The sequence below is a fragment of the Leptodactylus fuscus genome, chromosome 7, assembly GCF_031893055.1.
Source record: "Leptodactylus fuscus isolate aLepFus1 chromosome 7, aLepFus1.hap2, whole genome shotgun sequence".
In the NCBI taxonomy this organism is placed as follows: Eukaryota; Metazoa; Chordata; class Amphibia; order Anura; family Leptodactylidae; genus Leptodactylus; species Leptodactylus fuscus.
Window position 1 is genome coordinate 53,786,689 of NC_134271.1, and position 19,408 is coordinate 53,806,096.

Consider the following 19,408-nt stretch of genomic DNA (forward strand, 5'->3'; position numbering starts at 1 on the left):
TCATTTTTTTTTTCAATCTTCTCTCTCCTGATTGACAAGGCTTTGAACATACTGACTTCCCTCCCCAGGTGCAATGTGCTGCCAGTCTTCATAAATAACCCCATTAAAATGTATTTAAGAGATCAGAGTGTATTTTGCCAGATGTTGAGAGCAAAAATTAAGTTACGTTTTATGTTCTGCATCAAGAATGAAAATTTGTCTAATCTAGTATATAGGGTTTTGTTTTATTAATATATGTTATATAATACTATAGGTATACTTTTTTCTTAAAACTGTCATCTCTAAAGTTTAGATTTGATTTTAGATCAACCAGGGTCCGTCCTTCCTTCCTTCCTTCCTTCCTTCCTTCCTTCCTTCCTTCCTTCCTTCCTTCCTTCCTTCCTTCCTTCCTTCCTTCCTTCCTCCCTCCCTCCCTCCCGATACTGATAGCTTAACGTTAGGATAAGTTATCAATATCAGATCACTGGGGGGTCTTACACATGCCACGCCATTGATCAGCTCATCAGAACATATTGTATAGTAGTCAGATAAGCTCAATAGATTTTAGAGTAGTCTTGCCAGGATACTGCTGCTCAGATTCCATTCAGGTGAAATGTATGTCAAGACTCTATTAAACAGTATATGGAGATCTCTTCTTTCAGATCTGTTCAACATGCTCTAAAGACCTGATCAGTTAAGATGGCATGTTTTGGACCCCCACTGATCTGATATTGATGAGTTATCCTAAAGATAGGCCATCAATATCCAGTCTCAAAAAACACATTTAATTATTACAAAATACACACCAATGAAATCTTCTGTAGTAATTTGGACAGGATGTTCCACTTTTTGTGAGTTTCCAATCATCAACCAGCTATTGCTATATGCCCTGATGCCACTATGAACAAGACATGACATTGTGGTAGGAACCCATGGAGATTGGCATCAAGGCAGGGGACAAATTTCAATATGTTACAAAGTTTCCTGTGTTGGGTAGATACATGGCTAGAAAAAACTAGCATCAATGAGTCCATAGGATCCTCTAGGAGAGACCCCACTTTGATCTGACTTTGGAGCCAATAATTTCTTTGTAGATAAAATTCCAATACACATATTCCAAATAACCCATTAAACCATATTGATGATATATCCTATGTGTACAATGATAACACATACTTGCGGTTAAAGACTTGTTTGCTGGCACCATTGTCCCCCGGCATCCCTCCACCAGATCACGTACCCTGTTAGACCCTCTTGGTACACCTCATGACAACAGCAACATTTCTATGTAAGTATATGTGAACTGTTTTGTATAGGTAAAGGATAATCCCAAGGAACCTGAATTTGATCCTGGTCCCATAGAAAACAGAGCAAGCACAATATTTGATTCTGGCTGGTCTGGGTAATCCCAATATTATTACAGTATGTGCATCAGTTTCTAGGAAATATCTTATAATAACTTGTTTTTTACTGTACTGAAAGACCTTAGTATTTGCATTGCGCTTACCATAATCTTACCTCTTTGTCAATCTTACAGAACTTCAGTCTTTCTAGGGATATGTTCTGTGAATGAAATTGTTTATCCTTTAGTGAAGTGGTGATGAATATATAGGAGAGGTTATTTCCTTCATGTGCTTTTGTACTTCTTAAGCGTTTTGTAAACGGTACCACTATATGTATATTGCATTTGGTGACTTAAAGAGCACTCCATTCTTTTAAGCATGCACAATGGGGCAGAAAATGAATCTTGTAAAAACACCATCTCAGTGCGAGCAGTAATTGTACAGCTAGATGGTGAATACAGTGTAGTTAATCTGTCATGGTCCTATATCAAACACTTTTCTCTGTGTTGAGTCAGTTTTGTCACTTTGCCTCCACCTACTTTTACAACATTGGTCATTTTGTCACTTTGTCCTATAACATGAATCCAAAATATCCCTGTTATGCCAAACAAATCTGTATCTGTGTAAAGCTGAAAAAGATAAAGAAGGGCTTTCTAGTGAAATAGGGTATTTTCGAGAATAAACATAGTGAACGTTGTTTCGACTTGTCTTAGGTAATTTAAAGTCCAGGTGTTTTCAGGTTCATTCACAAGGCTCGCTCTGCAGAACACCTGACTTTCACTCAAAATCAAATTTTTCTGTTATTTGGCTAGGTGCTGCGTGCTCTAGCCCTCTAGACACTAGGGTTGTAAAGGTCGGAGAAATGCAACTAATTTAACTACAATCTGCAAAATAAAAAGCATAAGTTTAAGCAAAGGATTGGAAGGGACATGGCTGAAGGAAGAGCGAATGACACAAGCATTCTGTACAGTTACATAAGCACTAAGGCATCTAAAACTTTTCTGAAATTATTAGCTGCCACTGCTGTCACCTCTCCTGGGTCAGGGTATTCTGCAGATTCACAGATCTTTTGATAAAAAAAAAAAGCTTTATCACATCTGGAGAGTTAATCCCTCCTTGTCTTCTCAGGGAATTTTACACAGAACAGCTTTTCACATTATCTTTATCACAATATCACAATACATAAATGGGCCATTTATAAAGCTTTATCATATCTCCCCTTAGACCTTTTAAGACTGAATACATTTAATTTTTTTGATCATTCTTCATAATGAAGATGCTCCATGCCCCTTATCAGTTTTATGGGACATGGAGCAATTCTTTGTAAAGAGGTAATATCATATTCCTCCACGGTGAGTCCATACCCCTTTAAATATAGGACAATATTGTGCTGGTCCTAGAAACAGCTGGGAGAATCATTGGTGGAGAAGGACCTGGGTGTATTTGTAGATCTTAGATTAAATAAGTACTACTCCACCAGTGATTCTCCCAGCTTTACTCATCCTACGATATGTGTTGCATGTAGATTGGTGAAGTTGTCTATGAAGGACAGTGTCAAACACTTTTGCAGAGTCCAAGAACAAGTTTGCAAAGAAACAACATCAAAGGAAAACAATAGCAACCCCACTCTTCACTACATTTTCTAATGACTCTTTTAAAACTACCATCATGGCTTTTCATCCTTAATGAAGTCCTACATGATCTGGCATGGCAGATCTGTTTTCTAACCAATCCCAATGTATCCTAATGGATGTCACTGACTTATACTTACTTTTTGACAGGGTTTTAGCAGTACTGACACCAAAAATAGACTATACATTTTTGCTGACAAACACACTAGAACTTTATAGGAGTCTAAGAAGATGTCAGAGTTCTTGTACTTGAAGGTTCCCATGTGAATATTACATAATGGTTTGTTTTGGGGGGGGGTTTTTAGATCAAAATTTTTCTAAACTTTGATAGTTCTCATTCAATAAAAATTAATATCATGGTGAAAAAATATGAATTCAATTCAGTTTGAGAGAATAGAAAGGGCACACTTGATAATCCGGGTCTGATGATATAAAATAAAGTGTTATAGCCTGGACTGGAGAGTGCCGCCCTTTATATTCTGGACTGGAGAGTGCCACCCTTTATATTCTGGACGGGTGAGTGCTGCCCTTTACATTCTCTTAGATGAGGATGAATTATACTGTGGTTATAAAGTACCAAATCCTCTGATAGCACATGCCTCTATACTTGTCTACATAAAGAGTTTATTGGTGTAATGCCAAGTATTATTCTCACCAATCCATACATTATGATTACAAATGTTCAACTTTCCAAAATTGGTTGAAACTGATCCCCTGGCTGATATAACACACCGCAATATTATGGCTACAATAGCCATATGGTTCTCCTAACCTAAAAATACATTGTATGTGTCCTGGTGTGGCAACCATAATACAGACACGAAAATATGCCCCCATTACATACGTACACATCTGACTATTTAAAGACCGTTACTAATAGGAAGGCTATGAAAACATTTCCCTATTTGACAGTGTGAGGCTTTACATCTCCGCTTGGCTCTCTGATGTTCGGGTTTTACTTGCAGGAGTCAAGTGTTCTCGTTCTGATGTATTTTACGGGTATGTTCACACTGATGAATTTGAAGCTGATTTTGAGGCAGATCCTGCCTCGAAATCAGCTCTAAATTCTGTCTGGAATCTGTCTTTCATTTGTTTCAGTGGGAGCCAGAGACAGATTTTGAAGAAAAAAAGAGACGTCCTGTTCATAAAAAAGAGTGACACGAGACTATTGATGATACATTCTTAGATAAATAGTTCTAGAAATCTAGGACATGTGGTGTAGTGTTACATCTTGGTTTCATGCCAAATAATTCAGTGTTGTAAAGTAACAAATCCGTAGAAAATGGAATTTATTTCAAAGGGAAACGAATAACATCTATAAACTGGGGGAATTCCTTTCATGTACAGATGTATACAGATATCTCCTAATACAGTATACTGTATACAATTAGTCATAACTGGCGTATCAAAGTAGTTTTTACAATATGCAAATCTTTCATTCCATACCATTTAATGAACTGCGCTAATAAAATCTATTGTTTTCAGTCAGGTTTCTTAAGGACACGTTCAAGTGAGTATTTTATATCACCCCTACCACAGCATCTTGCGGAAAAGCACAACTTTACTTCTCCTGAAGGACATCACCCCCATGTACTGTATAAAAGATCAGCAGAAAGTAAAGTAAATCTTCACTCAGGAAAACAGTTTTACAGCTCTACAAACCAGTCACACGGTACTCCAAAAAAACATTTTTGTGGAAGACGCAAAAAATGTAAGTTAGAAATAAATCTGTTAATCTCTCTTTCTGTCTTTGTCTGTCTACCTGATACACTTCTATATTGTAAAGAGTCCATTCAATATGCTCATTGTGGAAAAATCTAAACTACGACACCTACAACAGCCACCAATCGGGTCTGCATTTTAAGAAAATGTTATAAAAACTTTAATATTATTAACGTGAATATATGGCTAAAAAGACATGCTTAAAAATAAATATAAGTAATAGTCCCACACTTAAAAATAATACACCTGCACAGTTAAATATATAGGGCAATGTAATACCCTAAAGAAAACATAAATAACAGTGGACACCTATATAATGTAACCATATAACCGGCCCCTAATCCACAGAACAATCCTTAGCGAACAAAGCATAAGTGAATAAAGTCATATTGTCAAAGTATATATACAGACCGGGCAGAGATATGCCCCAACACACTTTTACGGCAGTGTATCTTCTTTTATATCTAGATAAAACTGAACTCTCAATTCTATACTTCTTAGCATTACAAATACCCTGTTCATACTTCAGGTTGTTATCCTTGCAGGTGTATGGTGTATTAAGTAGCCATAATTCTGTTGCTAGACATGCTATACTATCCATTGCAAACAGAGGTTCCGATAAATAAAATAAGGCTTCATGTCAGGCACTAATATGGATGCAGCGCACCTGAAAACTGCTAGAGCAAATGCCCCTGTTTTTCACTGATTGAGTGGCTGCATGGTTTTGTCAAAAATCACCTTTCACCCATAAAACATGGGGTACTGAGGGAGAAACAGCATTGCTTTTCCATGGCTTTTGGCTGTTTCATTGCTTTGACAGAGCATTCACATATGACCCTACTATGAGTATAGAAGCTGGTGGATACCTAGGTGTTGCAATGACTTCCATTATTTCTTTTACTGGAATGTAATGAATTTAGTATCTATCTATATCTATCTATCTATCTATCTATCTATCTATCTATCTATTTATCTATCTATCTATCTATCTATCTACAGTCTATCTATCTATCTATCTATCTATCTATCTATCTATCTATCTACAGTCTATCTATCTATCTACAGTCTATCTATCTATCTATCTATCTATCTATCTATCTATCTACAGTCTATCTATCTATCTATCTATCTATCTATCTACAGTCATCTATCTATCTATCTATCTACAGTCTATATATCTATCTATCTATCTATCTATCTATCTACAATCTATCTATCTATCTATCTATCTATCATCTATCTACAGTCTATCTATCTATCTATTTATGTTTTTCTACAATATTTTTTGTAATATTATCATCATGATGGGTAAGATTCATGATAAAGATACATATTTTAAACATGAATATACCTTTATTTCTTTATTTGTAGATCAGAATAGAAATAAGACTAACGTAAAGCCAGATAAGTATTTCCACCTATCTCGATCAAAGCGCTCTGCAGCAAAATCTCAACACAGTGGAAGTTTGGTTGTTGAAACTCTTGTAGTGGCAGACAAAAAAATGGTGGAAAAACATGGCAAAGAAGGAGTTACTACCTACATACTAACAGTGATGAACATGGTAAGTCAGTAGCTTTTTGCAGAGCAAGTGCCAGCACCCAACACAAATGGGCAAGTGTCAGGGCCACAGTACCTGGGGGGCCCAACTGAACATACATCAATACAGATGGAAACTTTCATTGCATTGTTATTAGACTCTGGAGGGAGTAGTGAGTACAGAATGTAATATTACTCAGAACTCTTAGCTTCCCAAGCTTCCAATGCTTTCTCTTCTTAAGCATTGGCATTGAAAAGGTTATTATTAGGATTGAGATGCAAGGCAAACAAAAGCCAAAGCAGGAGATGGCTGATAACATCAAGCAGTAGAACCCGCATTTTAAAATCAGCACAACACTGTGAGCCAAGACAGACCCTCAGACACCTTTACCACAGCCACTTGCAAGACCAGATGGACTTTTGCAGAATCTGATAGTCTGAATTGTCACCAAATTGTACAAATAGTAAATGCACTGCAAACTAAAACCAGGAACAGGTTAGATCAAGAACAGAAGATTAGTCATATAGGCACAGGTCAAAACCAGAAAAAGTCATCTGAGACAGGATTAGGAGACAAAAGCAATATCCAGTAGAAAGTCAGGGATCAAATCCGAACAGGTACATCAAAGGCAGAATCAGCAGGCAAAAGCGCTATCCAAAGAACAAACCAAGGGTCATCACAGCAATGAAATATACACACATTGAGGTAGCCAAACTAGAGAAACTAAATTACGACCTGTGACCTGTGTTAGAGAGAGGGGTCTTATATATGCCCCCATCAGCTACTAATTGGACAAACCCAGGAATCTTCTGAACCTGCCAAAGCTTCCCAGGTTGGCACGGTAATCATAAAGGTGTAGCAGCTGAAAGGATATTCTTGACAGTTATACTTGTCTCTCACTCCAGGGGCCCATCAACTTTATAATGCAGTGGCATTAGGTAGAATAAGGGGGCCATTATATTGTGTTGGCTTATAAGGGGGACGTTATATTGGTTGGGGGCATAAGGGGACATTATACTGTATGGACACGAGACCATTATACTATGTAGGACTACAAGGGGCCATTATACTGCATGAGGGCATAAGCAGACCATTATTTTGCAATTCCAGCAGGTGTACCACAGCAAAATTCACCTAACTTTGGATGATTTTTGCTTTTTTTTGTGTTGATTAGAGACTCACAAATGCTGTTGCAATGCAAAGAGGCCCACAAAGACTATGTTGCTGATGGGTCCATGGAAGACTGGAGCCAGTTTTTTTTTACTATTATGTTACCATATTACTATGTTTTTGGATTTGCAAAACTCTGTAATACATTATATACACGCGCTGTGTATAAAGTATAACATTTCAAGTGACTATTCAAGCTCTTTTGTACTAAGGGTCATTTATCTCAGTATATGTGTTGCAGTTACCTGATAACCTTTAGAGATGAGCGAACACTAAAATGTTCGAGGTTCGAAATTCGATTCGAACAGCCGCTCACTGTTCGAGTGTTCGAATGGGTTTCGAACCCCATTATAGTCTATGGGGAACATAAACTCGTTAAGGGGGAAACCCAAATTCGTGTCTGGAGGGTCACCAAGTCCACTATGACACCCCAGGAAATGATACCAACACCCTGGAATGACACTGGGACAGCAGCGGAAGCATGTCTGGGGGCATAAAAGTCACTTTATTTCATGGAAATCCCTGTCAGTTTGCGATTTTCGCAAGCTAACTTTTCCCCATAGAAATGCATTGGCCAGTGCTGATTGGCCAGAGTACGGAACTCGACCAATCAGCGCTGGCTCTGCTGGAGGAGGCGGAGTCTAAGATCGCTCCACACCAGTCTCCATTCAGGTCCGACCTTAGACTCCGCCTCCTCCGGCAGAGCCAGCGCTGATTGGCCGAAGGCTGGCCAATGCATTCCTATGCGAATGCAGACTTAGCAGTGCTGAGTCAGTTTTGCTCAACTACACATCTGATGCACACTCGGCACTGCTACATCAGATGTAGCAATCTGATGTAGCAGAGCCGAGGGTGCACTAGAACCCCTGTGCAAACTCAGTTCACGCTAATAGAATGCATTGGCCAGCGCTGATTGGCCAATGCATTCTATTAGCCCGATGAAGTAGAGCTGAATGTGTGTGCTAAGCACACACATTCAGCACTGCTTCATCAAGCCAATACAATGCATTAGCCAGTGCTGATTGGCCAGAGTACGGAATTCGGCCAATCAGCGCTGGCTCTGCTGGAGGAGGCGGAGTCTAAGATCGCTCCACACCAGTCTCCATTCAGGTCCGACCTTAGACTCCGCCTCCTCCGGCAGAGCCAGCGCTGATTGGCCGAAGGCTGGCCAATGCATTCCTATGCGAATGCAGACTTAGCAGTGCTGAGTCAGTTTTGCTCAACTACACATCTGATGCACACTCGGCACTGCTACATCAGATGTAGCAATCTGATGTAGCAGAGCCGAGGGTGCACTAGAACCCCTGTGCAAACTCAGTTCACGCTAATAGAATGCATTGGCCAGCGCTGATTGGCCAATGCATTCTATTAGCCCGATGAAGTAGAGCTGAATGTGTGTGCTAAGCACACACATTCAGCACTGCTTCATCAAGCCAATACAATGCATTAGCCAGTGCTGATTGGCCAGAGTACGGAATTCGGCCAATCAGCGCTGGCCAATGCATTCTATTAGCCCGATGAAGTAGAGCTGAATGTGTGTGCTAAGCACACACATTCAGCACTGCTTCATCAAGCCAATACAATGCATTAGCCAGTGCTGATTGGCCAGAGTACGGAATTCGGCCAATCAGCGCTGGCCAATGCATTCTATTAGCCCGATGAAGTAGAGCTGAATGTGTGTGCTAAGCACACACATTCAGCACTGCTTCATCAAGCCAATACAATGCATTAGCCAGTGCTGATTGGCCAGAGTACGGAATTCGGCCAATCAGCGCTGGCTCTGCCGGAGGAGGCGGAGTCTAAGGTCGGACCTGAATGGAGACTGGTGTGGAGCGATCTTAGACTCCGCCTCCTCCAGCAGAGCCAGCGCTGATTGGTCGAGTTCCGTACTCTGGCCAATCAGCGCTGGCCAATGCATTCTATTAGCCCGATGAAGTAGAGCTGAATGTGTGTGCTTAGCACACACATTCAGCTCTACTTCATCAGGCTAATAGAATACATTGGCCAATCAGCGCTGGCCAATGCATTCTATTAGCTTGATGAAGCAGAGTGTGCACAAGGGTTCAAGCGCACCCTCGGCTCTGATGTAGCAGAGCTGAGGGTGCACAAGGGTTCAAGTGCACCCTCGGCTCTCCTACATCAGAGCCGAGGGTGCGCTTGAACCCTTGTGCAGCCTCGGCTCTGCTACATCAGAGCCGAGGGTGCGCTTGAACCCTTGTGCACACTCTGCTTCATCAAGCTAATAGAATGCATTGGCCAGCACTGATTGGCCAGAGTACGGAATTCGGCCAATCAGCGCTGGCCAATGCATCCCTATGGGAAAAAGTTTATCTCACAAAAATCACAATTACACACCCGATAGAGCCCCAAAAAGTTATTTTTAATAACATTCCCCCCTAAATAAAGGTTATCCCTAGCTATCCCTGCCTGTACAGCTATCCCTGTCTCATAGTCACAAAGTTCACATTCTCATATGACCCGGATTTGAAATCCACTATTCGTCTAAAATGGAGGTCACCTGATTTCGGCAGCCAATGACTTTTTCCAATTTTTTTCAATGCCCCCAGTGTCGTAGTTCCTGTCCCACCTCCCCTGCGCTGTTATTGGTGCAAAAAAGGCGCCAGGGAAGGTGGGAGGGGAATCGAATTTTGGCGCACTTTACCACGTGGTGTTCGATTCGATTCGAACATGGCGAACACCCTGATATCCGATCGAACATGTGTTCGATAGAACACTGTTCGCTCATCTCTAATAACCTTCTTTTGCTCACTGGTGGTTTTGTAATCTGTGCGCATTTATCATTCTGTCTTTACTGTACTAATCATGTCCTGACATCCTGGTTAGTCTATGATAGATTAGTGTCTGTACATCGCAGCAAAAGCTGCAGAGAGAGGGTGAGAACAGAACCAATGAACCAATGATGAGACAGGAGGTGTGTCTCAGACTACCTCAGAACCCATATAGGGAGTTTTTGTGAAGCTATAGTTACAGATCACCCCCCCGACCTAATGGGTCGGACATGACATGACATAAGAATTTATGTTTGAGTGAAAGGACAGACACTTTCATAGACTTGACTATTCAAACCTACTTTACTACTCATTAAAATAGTATCCCAATGAATGAATTTTTGTTTTTTTTCTATATCTGTTTAGGTGTCTAGTCTATTCAAGGATGGAACCATAGGAAGTGACATTAATATGGTTGTTGTGAGTCTACTACTTTTAGAAGAAGAACCAGTAAGTTTCTTTTACTCATGATTACTCTGCAGTTTTTAGGCCAAATTCATCAAATTACCTTTTTCTGCATTATGGATTTCAGACAATAGTGATTGTGAGCCCTGAAACTGACTCCAAGGCTAAAGGAAAGAGCCATTGGTGGAGTGGGGGCAAACACTTGGTACTTAAGCTGGCATTTCGGTTCTAGTGCAAGAGAATGCTGCCACTCCCACCCTCCTCCTTCTTAAAGGGGCTTTTCCATCTCCCTGTTTCAGCAGCTTCACCTGTTGCCTCTTCTTCTCACTTCCTGTATCTCCGTTTCCCCAACTTGCTGAACAGGACACAATGAAATATCAAATACTTATGATTACTAGAAATCTAATATAAATGCAGATCAAATAATATGCAAATGCTTCAAGAAAATTGACTCCCTGTATCTATAGAGAGATAAAAGACAAAGCTTTATCAGCAAACTGCAAATAGCTGAACTGATTGTCCTGCCTGCAGAGTTGTAGATAACAGTGAGAGCAGTGAGTGATGTCACTTGTCCTGCTTGTCCTTCTTATCACACAGGTTTGGTGCTATGGAAACGCAGTGTAACCAATGGGAGGAATAATTTCACATAGCAGGCAAACAAATCAGCATTGCAAAAGCAATATATTTACAAAAAGTCTTCAATTTATATAAGCTACCAGCATAGACAGGATCCTTGAGATGGGAATACCCCATTAAAACTACTTTTTTTTACTATGTTGGGGTTCTTCTCAATTTAACAGAGGTTTAACTGAAAACCTAGAATGGGTTAATAGAAGCAGTTTCATTTCAACTATGTATAGAAGTCATAATTGTTGGCCTTCCTAAACTTGACACATGCACTGCTAGACCTTTTAAATATAGGTGGTTTCTCACATTTTAAATGATAAACATGATACCCATTTCCCCTATCCTATCATTGAATACCTATCATTGAATACCTATCCAAAGTCATTTTAAATATCCAGAGTTATATTAGCAATTCATCTATGTTACTGTTTTTCTAATATATTATGTTGTATAAACTCTTCTCCACCTTTCCTTTTCAGGCGGGACTTAAGATCACTCACCATGCCGATCAATCCTTGAATAATTTTTGTCAATGGCAATCTGCTCTCATAGGAAAGAATGGGAAAAGACATGATCATGCCATCTTGTTAACAGGACTGGATATCTGTTCTTGGAAAAATGAACCTTGTGATACTTTAGGTAATTATATCAATGAATCAGACGAAAAGGATTAGATTTCATTCTATCCACCTATTAGATAAAGGCTATATTTCCTGTGCACACATTTGCTGTGCCCACCTTTTGTTAATCTATGTCTCTCCATGATAACAGACTACAAAAATAACCACATGTAGTCTGTCCCTGCAGTCATACTCACTACAATGTTTGCGGCGGACAGATCGCTGTCTAGATAGACAATTTATTTGTGGTTACCATGATAACAAATCTAATAAAAATATGTGATTTTTAATTAAGACCTATTGCTTCATTGTTCATTTTAGATGCTTTGGGACAGTAAAAATGGTTGTAAAGGTAGACATAGCCTTTATTTCAAGTTATATTGTACACATTTAGTACATCAAAACTAATTTCTTAAGATACTAATGTAGCAGATAGAAGCTCATTCGCTGATCACGTCCTGTATTTGTATCTATTTTATTAGGTTTTGCACCAATTAATGGTATGTGCAGCAAATATCGAAGTTGCACCATTAATGAAGACACGGGGTTAGGCCTGGCTTTCACCATTGCTCATGAGTCTGGTCACAAGTAAGTACATTATTTATTGAGTATGTATACTGTAGAAGAGATAATACATTTTTTATTGTATGTTTTATTATTATTATTATTTCTTCTTCAGTATTAATGCTATTAATAATCATTTCCAATGCAACAGCTTTAAAAGCACAAGTGTCCTACTAGTGGCCTAGTGGCTATCACATCAGTGGTGTTGGCAGCCACCGGAGTCATAACATCAGTCTCTCTTCCGAATTTCATATGTAAGGTCAGAAACTAAAAATAACCTTCCTGTGCAATTCATTTTGGCTTATTTCTTAATTTATCAAAGAATATATGGTATAACTATGTACTGTATTACATGGCTGCCCATGTATGTGAATGTGAGCTGCATAATACTTTATTAGTCCTGCAGATAAAGTATGTGTTAGGACACAACTTCCCCCAGCAATGTAAGTTAATAGCTGGGGGTTTATAACTAGATCTACTGCAAATCTGTAGTGTTTTTATTCAGTGTGGGGGTAGTCCTATTGTAATGGCACCTTTAACTTGTTGAGAAAGTGATAAATTATAGTTTATTATTACATGTCCATGTAGCAAATGTTCACCACAACTAAAAGAACCAGTCAGGTAAGGGCTTTTATGACTTTCAGTGCTTGTAAATGAAAGATCTGAAACCACCAAATGCCCTGTAAATGTAATGTTACCGTGGATTAACCATTTATAAACTGAGTGAAAGAATGCTAAAACCAAGTTTATTAATAATCGATTAAAATAGTGGGGCTGAGATAACGTTAACCAATTTCACATAGGTATTCAGGCTTCTGAGCAGGCCAAGCTATAAGTGTTGTTGATATCCAAGGTTAGATACATTGCAGGGTGTAATTCAGTTATCCTCTGCAGATAAGCGTTCAACACTCACCACCACGACCATCTGAAGCACAAGTGTAGTGAGGCCCCAACCCAGACTGATACTGAAACGATTATTGTACTACAAACGAACTTGTGCCTTGTTAGTGCATGAAAAGCACAATCATGCATCTATAAATACATCACTGCCTTCTTGCTCACTGTACACACACCTTAAAGGGGTTGTCCCATAACAAGGATCCCATCTATACTGCTAGTTTATGTGGATTTAAGACTTTTCCTAAATACATTGCTTTATCAAAACTGCTTTGTTTGGCCGCTATCTTAATTTATTCACTTCATTGTTTACACTCTGTTTCTATGACCATGGGGCTTATCTGCTCATTTCCCAAATGACTAGCTGCCTGCTCTCAGGGAGGGGGAGGGAGGGGCTGATTGCTGGCAGCAGCTCTGAGCTGTTTATGTCTGACAAGTAAGAGAGCTCCTCAGATAGGGGAGGGGGGAGGTGAGAGCTCCGGATTACTGTGCTGTCTATCTTCAGCTTTTCCACTTATCAGCCGGTTTAATTGGATTTGGCTGATAAGGGCTGAGATAGGGAGACCATTACCTCTGTATGTATTGCAACCTGACTCAAATCCAGCTCTGCTACATCTACTTCTACATCAGCTTCATACTGTGGTAATTCATTACCACCAATCGCTCATTACTGACTGCAAACATAGCAGATAGCAGAGCAAGTGATACCCCGCCCACCAATGTGCCGAGAAAACCAGGAATGAAGAGAACACAGAGCCTGCAGGTTGGTGAACAAGGGTTATGGGAATACTCCTTTAATTTAAAGGTGATAATTGTATTGAATTAGAAGGAAGATCATGTACTGAAAAATATATCCTTATCTCTTTAGCACATAGTTCGCACACCTGATGGATGCGTTTCCTCTGTGGAAAATAAAAACCCATCAGATGTGTATTGAATATTATAATATTGAATATACGCTGAGTTCTCATGGAGTTTTTTGGTCTGGATTTTGACACAGAATCTGCCTCAGAATCTAGCTAAAAAAACGCCTCCCATTGACTTCAATGGGAGCTGTTCACTTCTTTTTTCCGCTAGCGTTTTTTTCCCGCTCACGGAAAAAAGAAGCAAGCTGCCCTATCTTGCCATGGATTACGTGGTTGAATCTGCCACGACACTCCCTCCTGACTAGGCCCATACATTTGGGCCTAATCCAGAGAGGAATGCCGCGACTGGATACTGGTGCACTGCAGCAATATCCAGTCGCGGCTAGCCACGGGAGGTGTTTTTTGGACCAGATTCTGAGGTGGCCTCCGCATCAAAATCCAGACCAAAAAACTCTGTGTGAACTCAGCTTTACATTGCTTCACTGGCAGCATTTGTTTCACTGACTCAAAACTAGTGCACCCCTATCATAGCCTGAATATTTATGTGGGTTTTGTTAACTTTATCTCAGCCCCACTATTTTAATTGATTACTAATAAACATGGTTTTTAATGTTCTTTCAATCAGACAGTTGACTATTTCTTATAGATTGCATCTTAGATGATGATATAGATCAGGGGTGCTCACACTTTTTCAGCATGTGAGCTACTTTATAAACTGACCAAAGCAAAAGATCTACTACCCACTTCTTGTGAGCAGGACGGGGCGTGTCTGTGGGCAGGGTCGGACATATGGGCGGGGTCAGGCGGAGCGTGAGAGCAGGAGACAGCGGTGTTCTGTGGCCGCCCAGGGATCCCCGGTTTCTGCTTGTTCACAGCGCAGGCTGACAGTTATCTCTGGATACTGGCAGGATGGGGCTGCGGCAGCCCCGCTTGCCAGTCTCCGGAGATGACTTTCAGCCTGCGCTGTGAACAACCAGCACCCCGGCTCCCTCCATCCCTAAGAGCGGGGAGCGCGTCATTCCCCGGAGCTGCTGCTGCCCGGCCTGCAAGTGTCCGGAGTGCTTGTTCACAGTGTAGGCTGAGAGTCGACTCTCAGCCTGCACTGTGAACAAGCAGACACCAGGGATCCCTGGCTGCATCCTGCGATCGACCCATACGTCCTTTGCGATCGACCGGTAGATCGCGATCGACGTATTGGGCACCCCTGATATAGATGATTATCTTATAGCTGATTTTATACAATGTAAATGTAGTATCTCATCATAACATTTTTTATATTGACCATTACTATTATCTAGATCAAGGGGTATACGCAAAGTGTTGTTTACCCTACTCCTTTGTCATATTAAAAACACCCACCGGGAAAATAACTTAAACCTAAAATCTAAACCTAAAAACGATAGTTAGATAGTTCTTTACTATTGTCATACTTTGCTTTAATTTCATTGCAATTATGTATACTTATTGAAATATGTGTATTTACAGTCCATGAAAAGCTCAAGATATGCCAATGAACTTCTCATTTTCTCACATTCATTATATCTTGTTCTATTGTTTAAACATATATGTATTTCCTGTACTGTCATTTAAAAAACAAATTAATTAGTAAAATTAAAAAGAAAATGAATAAGGATTTTTTTTCTTTTCATTAGTTTTGGAATGGTTCATGATGGAGAAGGAAATCCTTGCAGAAAAGCCGAGGGTAACATCATGTCCCCTACGTTATCTGGAAACAATGGTGTGTTTTCCTGGTCTGCTTGCAGTAGACAGTATCTGAAGGAGTTCCTTAGGTGAGGATGACTGACTGACAAATGCAGTCGGTATATTTTTTCAATTAGTGTGTTGAGTTTCTCATGATAAGAAAGCTCCTAAGAATTCCAATAGGATTGTAACTGGCAACTTTATTAGTTTTTATATCTGCCACGTCTGTCAAAGTTGGTCCCAAGCCTGCATCGTGTTACTGCTGAAGAAGAGTAAAGCAGATGTTCTTCTTGTTTTCTGAAAATTGAACAATGCAGAAAAAAATGACCTTTTGTTTCGCTCTCCAGGTGTTGCTGTTAACCAACACCTTCCATTTTACTCCTCTTTCCTGTTAACGACTTAGTAGAATTTCTGTGCATGTTGGAACATCTTGGAAGACTGGACTGTGTACATGTTGGCATGAAACTAAAAAATTCCCATGATCCATGCAGCCATATGTTTCTTTTCTAGTAAAGTTCCAGATCAGCATAGTAACTTAATGCATCTTGTATTAACTGAGCTCCAGATGGATTTATCGGCTTGATAGTGAGAAATCTTGCCTTGCTTTTGTTACTGTTCACTTCCGTTTTACTAAAATCCAGAGGGGTCGCTAAAAAATAACCTGTTTACACCGTGTTTGACTGCTATAGTGATCATCTGTAATATGTTAGGGATCTTTGAAGCACGTTTCAGTATGGCTGTGACAGTACCACTACCATGAACTAGTTTTGATCAATGTACTGTCCCTATAAAATAATATACAATGTCTTTCAAAAATTCCTTAAAGGGGCTCTATCACTGGGAAAAGTCATTTTTATCTAATCACATCCTTGCATAGCCTTTAGAAAGTCTATTCCACACCTACCTTTAGTATGTAAATTGCCTCAGTGGTTTCTGAATAAGTCCATTTTTATTCATATGCAAATGAGCTTCCAGCCAGCACAGGAAGTTCCCAGCAGCACTTGTCTCTGCTATTATCTCCTATGTGTGTGTGCAAACAGAAAGCTGAGTCATCATCATCATCATCATCATCATCATCATCATCATCAGGCTGTTCTGTATGCTCCCATAGGAAACAATAGCAAAGGGGGTGCATGATGCATCGTGCACCAGTCTAATTAGCATATGAATAAAAACGGACTTATTCAGAAACCACTGAGGCAATTTACATACTAAAGGTAGGTGTGGAATAGCCTTTCTAAAGGCTATGCAAGGATGTGATTAGTTAAAAATGACTTTTCCCAATGATAGAGCCCCTTTAATGGGTGAAATATGACAAATGAAGTCGGCTTGGTTCTGACTAGTTATTTGTAGCTGTATAAGCTATTGGCAGGAATCGTGAGATTGAATGAGAAATATAGACATATGCGTCCCTCTTCATGACACTTGACCTTAATGACCTGTCACAAGTTAATTTACAATTAAACCATTGTACCATTGTAAAGAGAACCTGCCACCATTGTAGTACAGTCAGGGCCCATAACAGATAGCTATGCAGTAAGGTTGCAGTTCTATCTACATTATTTTCAGAGATGTCACTAGTTATAAACACAGCTTTACAATATATATGATATAAAATTCCCAATGCTGTATTTTTCAACCAGTGATATCTCTGGAAATAATTGATATCATTAGTGTCATATGAAAGATGAGAATATCCTCTTTTTAAATCTGTATAAAATATTACAATTTCTGTATTTTTCTGATGTTTTCTGCAATAACAGTAAATAAGCACAGCTACATGTTAGAAGCATATTATAGTGTATTAAAGTCTCACTTATATGCAGAATTTATGTTGCAAACCCATCTGCTTTGGTTAAAATTGGATCAATTTCACTAAATTGTCATTTGATAAAGCATGACTCAACTGAGTGTAAAGCAGTTAACAGTTGTCTATGAGGAAATCATTCACACTGAATTCCATCACAGCACAGCTCAATCCTCCTGTCTTGTTGATGAGCCAAAGCAATTAGGACATTTCCAGTATCCGGAGAAGCTGCCCGGACAGATCTATGATGCTGACACTCAGTGTAAATGGCAATTTGGACCAAAAGCTAAGCAGTGCAGCCTGAGTTTTGTAAAGGTACGTGAGCTCTTATCATGTCTTTTCTATAGCCAAGGCTGTTCTATATTACTAATGGGATTTTCAGATAATTCAGTGATTCCTAGGGTAATTCACAATTTGGCCTTAAATACATCACACAGCATATGTCAATGATTGCTCTCCATGAGGATGTATGGAGAATGAGTTCAAAAGTATATTCAATGAGTGACATCAACCATGTCTTTGGTTTTCCATTCCTGTTTCTCTCTTAGTCTATGCCTACTCAGTAAAAGTAGTTTCAGGAGAAGATTTCCAAGTATAATAATGTGGTATTATTACTTTTCTTTCAGTGGTTAACTTTTTTGTGGAAGGCATTGAAATCTGAATAAAAATTTGCGAAAAAATTGTAAAAAAAATATGTGGAATATTGGTGTATGTATACATTTATACCACCCCAGCTGCTCTCCACCTGATCTCATTGCCAAACACTTGGCAATTTGTCTCATTCAAGTTGGTACTGTTCAACATAGCCTTTTAGAGGTAGGGGCACAACAAGGTAGTGAGTCCTAAACCCTACCTAGATATAGGTGATGACACGGAATGCAGACAAGACAAACAACAACAAAGGGAGGTCAGCTATCCAAGGGGTCGGTAACAGTTGAGCAACACAGTACAGAATTGGAATCCAAGAGAATAGTCAAAGTTAAAGCCAGAGATCAATAATATGAGTACAGGTAACAAATCGGCAAGAGAAACAGTCAGCACACACAAGGCAATAGCAAGCACATGTGAATGTGAGCAAACAATAAATAGGAAGGAAGAACCCTCCTCAGACATGATTGGTAGATAGGCTGTCAATCACACAGGTAAGCCTAAGATTAACTATTTTATGAACAGAGAGAAACAAGGTAAAGGATATTGGTGTGGTGGAAATTTCATGACAGAGGATAGGTAATAAAACAGTGTTCAGACAGAGCAACAAAAATTTCTAAGCAAGGAATCAAACTGAACATGTCTCCTGTGCCACAGCGTACAAGTGGAGGGTGGTGCAGAGGCCTGAACAGGCAGAGACATTATAGGTTAAAGTTATTAGGTTATCCATTCCCCAATACAATAACAGATTATAGTAAGATAAAAACAAAATAGTTTCACATAATGTAGAGGTCAACTTTACAGAGAATCTATTTGGATCACTATCAATTACCAAAAGAATTGCATTAGTGCCTATAGATTTTTTATGCTACTTAGAGATTTTCACCAATGGAGCGCTCCAGCAGGGATCTCATCACCGGGGCATTTATTTTTGAGGGAAATGTCTGAGTGCCAATGACTCTTAAAGATCTTATACACCTTGAATAGCTGTTGGTTTAATGAGTGTTTTGTTGACAGCTATTTCTCTTGGCCCCTAAGAACAAAAGGATCAGGCATATAAAGTTCAACATGTCTGCTCTTCCTTTCCCTGACTTGATAAGG

At 39.6% G+C, this 19,408-nt stretch overlaps 1 protein-coding gene across 1 annotated transcript in view; it reads left to right on the plus strand.

The window, feature by feature from the left end:
* Positions 1-19,408, plus strand: part of ADAMTS18 (ADAM metallopeptidase with thrombospondin type 1 motif 18) — a 72,326-nt gene that overhangs the window by 26,680 nt on the left and 26,238 nt on the right. The window contains exons 4-10 of the mRNA XM_075281924.1: positions 4,439-4,664; positions 6,047-6,237; positions 10,539-10,622; positions 11,684-11,843; positions 12,307-12,412; positions 15,804-15,941; positions 17,821-17,974. Of these exons, the coding sequence (XP_075138025.1) occupies positions 4,439-4,664; positions 6,047-6,237; positions 10,539-10,622; positions 11,684-11,843; positions 12,307-12,412; positions 15,804-15,941; positions 17,821-17,974 (1,059 nt within the window). The remainder of the gene's footprint in view (positions 1-4,438; positions 4,665-6,046; positions 6,238-10,538; positions 10,623-11,683; positions 11,844-12,306; positions 12,413-15,803; positions 15,942-17,820; positions 17,975-19,408) is intronic.